At 42.3% G+C, this 3,214-nt stretch overlaps 1 protein-coding gene across 1 annotated transcript; it reads right to left on the reverse strand.

Annotated features, from left to right (window-relative positions):
• Positions 1 to 1,221: 1,221 nt before the first annotated feature.
• On the reverse strand, positions 1,222 to 2,635 carry LOC143882848 (uncharacterized). Its single transcript, XM_077386249.1, has 3 exons — positions 2,554 to 2,635; positions 1,562 to 2,404; positions 1,222 to 1,454 (listed from the first exon to the last, which is right to left on the reverse strand). The coding sequence occupies exons 1-3, from the start codon at positions 2,633 to 2,635 to the stop codon at positions 1,408 to 1,410; spliced, it is 972 nt and encodes a 323-aa protein (XP_077242364.1). The 3' UTR covers positions 1,222 to 1,407.
• Between the last annotated feature and the right edge of the window lie 579 nt (positions 2,636 to 3,214).

The following is a 3,214-nucleotide window of genomic DNA, read 5'->3' on the forward strand; positions in this document are numbered from 1 at the left end:
GCGACAATCGTTGCTGGAGCATCAGGAATGTGGGGCGAAACCTCCAATGTGCCATCTGGTGCATCAATATCCTCAGGTGGAGGAATCGACACTACTCTTTCTTGGATTACCGGTATTGGAACAAATATCCGGTTCTCCTCAAAAGTAAGTGACCTAGGCACAAAACTCCCACTGAGATCACCATCCGCTAAGAATACAGCGTATCTTGTCTCTACAATCCGGGTGCTATGAGTAGAACTATAGAACCTATAACCCTTAGACCGTTCAGGGTAACCTATGAAGTAACAAGAGATGGTCCTAGCATCTAACTTTCTCAACTGGGGGTTATAAACTTTGGCTTCAGCCATACAGCCCCAAACATGCAAATATCATAGCTTAGGCTTTTTACCGGCCCATAACTCATAAGGGGTCTTAGCCACAGCTTTACTCGGTACACGGTTTAGGATATGAACGGCTGTTTTCAATGCTTCTCCCCACAAGGACTCAGGCAATGGTGAATTGCAAATCATGCTCCTCACCATATCCATAAGAGTACGGTTTCGTCTCTCAGCAACACCATTTTGCTCAGGTGTACCTGGCATCGTGTACTGAGCGACAATACCGTTCTCCTGTAGGTAAAGTGCGAACGCACCTGGACTGCGGCCCGTATCGGAATATCTGCCATAGTATTCCCCACCTCTATCGGACCTCACAACCTTAATCTTCCGGTCAAGTTGTAACTCAATCTCAGCCTTATAGATCTTAAAAGTATCCAGTGCTTCCGACTTTTCTTTGATGAGATAGACGTAGCTAAAACGTGAAAAGTCATCGATAAAGGTAATGAAATATCTCTCGCCACTTAGGGCAGGAGTAGGAAATGGCCCACATATATCAGTGTGAATAACTTCTAACAGGCCGGTACTCCTAGTGGCGCCCTTCTTACTAGTTTTGGTTTGTTTACCCTTAAGACACTGCCTACAAATCCCGAAATCAGAAAAGTCAAGAGGAGGAAGAACTCCATCCTTCACCAGTCTTTCCATACGACTAATGGAAATGTGGCCTAAACGCTTATGCCACAAACTGGAAGAGTTTTCATCAACTCGACCTCGTTTATTGCCACGGTAACTGATTTCCTCATTCACATGCATGGATAACAGAGAATGTGCAAACGAGCTATCTAAATAAATCATATATAGATTGCCCACAAGAGGACCAGAACCAACAACATTGGAATCATGGAGTAATGTAAAACCTTTATTCCCAAACTTAAATTCAAATCCAAAGGAAACAAGTTTGGATACAGATATAAGGTTTCTGCTCATGGCAGGTACATAAAATGTGTCTTCCAAATACATAATGAAGCCACTATCTAATACAAGACGAAAAGTGCCAATAGCCTTGACGTCTGCTTCTACTCCATTTCCCATCTTAATGGTTCGCTCCCCTTTCTTGAGTCTCCGTCTCTCTTGAAATCCCTGCAAGGAATTCAAAATGTGAATAGTGGAACCTGTATCTATCCACCAGGTATTTCTAGGAGCATCTACAAGGAAAGATTCATGACAAACAAAAACTGAATTATTACCTTTCTTATGCAGCCACTCTTCATACTTGGAGCACTCTTTCTTTATGTGACCAAGTTTCTTACAGAAATGGCACCTAATGCGACTTTTCATCCCACCGGTCAAGCCCTGAGCCGAACCACTTGCTACCTTCTTCTTGCCTTTCCCAAAGCCCTTTCCTTTGGTTTTCTTCTTGAAGTGACCCTTCGATGTTCCCTCTGTGGTGTAATGAGCACTTTCAGGTTGTTCGGTCTTCAACCTCTCTTCTTCTTGAACACACATGGCTATGAGTTCACTCATTTCCCACTTCTCTTTCTGCGTATTGTAATTAATTTTAAATGGAGTAAACTGCGCAGGAAGAGATGTCATCATGAAATGAACAAGGAAACCCTCAGAGATCTCCATGTTCATTTTCTTTAGCTGGGAGGCCATGTCATTCATTCGCATAATGTGCTCTCTCACACCACTACTACCATTGTACTTCATAGTGATCATCTTCATCATCAGTGTACTGGCAAGAGCCTTAGACGATCCCTTAAACTGATCCTCTACTGCCTGTAGGTACTCGCTAGTAGTAAATTCCTCATTTTCCTCTGAGTCGGGAATGCCTCCTCGGATAGAGGTAGAGATCGTGCTTTTCATAATCATAAGGCTCATGCGATTTGACCGTTCCCATTTTTCATAGGTAGCCAAATCCGCAGCAGTACTTTCATTAGAAGGCACTTCAGGTTTGTCATTCCTAAGTGCATAATCTAGGTCCAAACAACCTAAGACTATGTGAATATGATCCTTCCATTTTCCGAAATTAGTCCCACTCAAAACCTCGATCCCGGACAAATAACTAGAGATAGAACTAAGGTTCAATGCTGTAGACGAAAAAGACAGACAGTTACAATTTTGCTCACTATCTAAGACACCAATTAAATCCACAAAAGGAGTTTATTCAGTAAAATCCACGATTTAATGTAATCCAACTTTAAAATAAATGACTAAAGTAAACAGAAACACAAAATACATAAGTGCGTTCTTGATGGAGCACCCGGTGTGTCACCGTGGGATGTCCGTTGGGCCATGCCACGATACACAAGTGGCTCCATTTTTAAGTCAATTTATCTTTAGGGAAGTTAGTTGGATTGCCTAGAATCACAGAAACACATAAATGTGATTCTAGGGAGACACCAGCGTATCATCATGGGTCGTCCGTTGGGCCGTGCCACGACACACATTTGGCTCTCATCCATGAGACTAACTAGGGCCAAATAACTCTATACTTAAGGTACACATCACCGTTGGGCAGAAGCGTAACCCCAAATCAAGTTATCCAGGCCTAGCCCTCTCACACCGCATATTTGTGCAAAGCAACAGTCATCCGTTGGGCTGAGTGTTGCTCTTGGACAAATAGACGCAACTTAAAGTGGTTTTGTAGTTCATAATGTGTCACTATATGCGCCACTGTTCTTTATTTAAACCACTAATCCTAAGCGATTCCGTTTCCCAGTCGGAATCACAATTCTTTGTTCATTCACAACTAAAATAATGAACAAAGTGTACAAACATGTGTACATAAAACCCGTTTTCAAGTTCCATGAAAAACAGACATCAAATTTGGGTTCAAAGGGGTGGAAATCTCCTAAATCCGGATTTACCCGGCCCAAAACCCAAAAAAATTTGACTTA

The sequence above is a fragment of the Tasmannia lanceolata genome, unplaced genomic scaffold, assembly GCF_043159265.1.
Source record: "Tasmannia lanceolata isolate RefF3 unplaced genomic scaffold, GAP_Taslan_0.1 ptg000008l, whole genome shotgun sequence".
In the NCBI taxonomy this organism is placed as follows: domain Eukaryota; kingdom Viridiplantae; phylum Streptophyta; class Magnoliopsida; order Canellales; family Winteraceae; genus Tasmannia; species Tasmannia lanceolata.

Excerpts from the sequence above, each read along its gene's own strand:
- LOC143882848 (XM_077386249.1), bottom strand. The coding sequence starts at position 2,635 with ATGGAGCCACTTGTGTATCGTGGCATGGCCCAACGGACATCCCACGGT. Across the intron at positions 2,405-2,553 it reads TCCATCAAGAACGCACTTAT|CATTGAACCTTAGTTCTATC; the intron begins GTATTTTGTGTT and ends TTTCGTCTACAG. Across the intron at positions 1,455-1,561 it reads AGAGTGGCTGCATAAGAAAG|GGATTTCAAGAGAGACGGAG; the intron begins GTAATAATTCAG and ends AATTCCTTGCAG.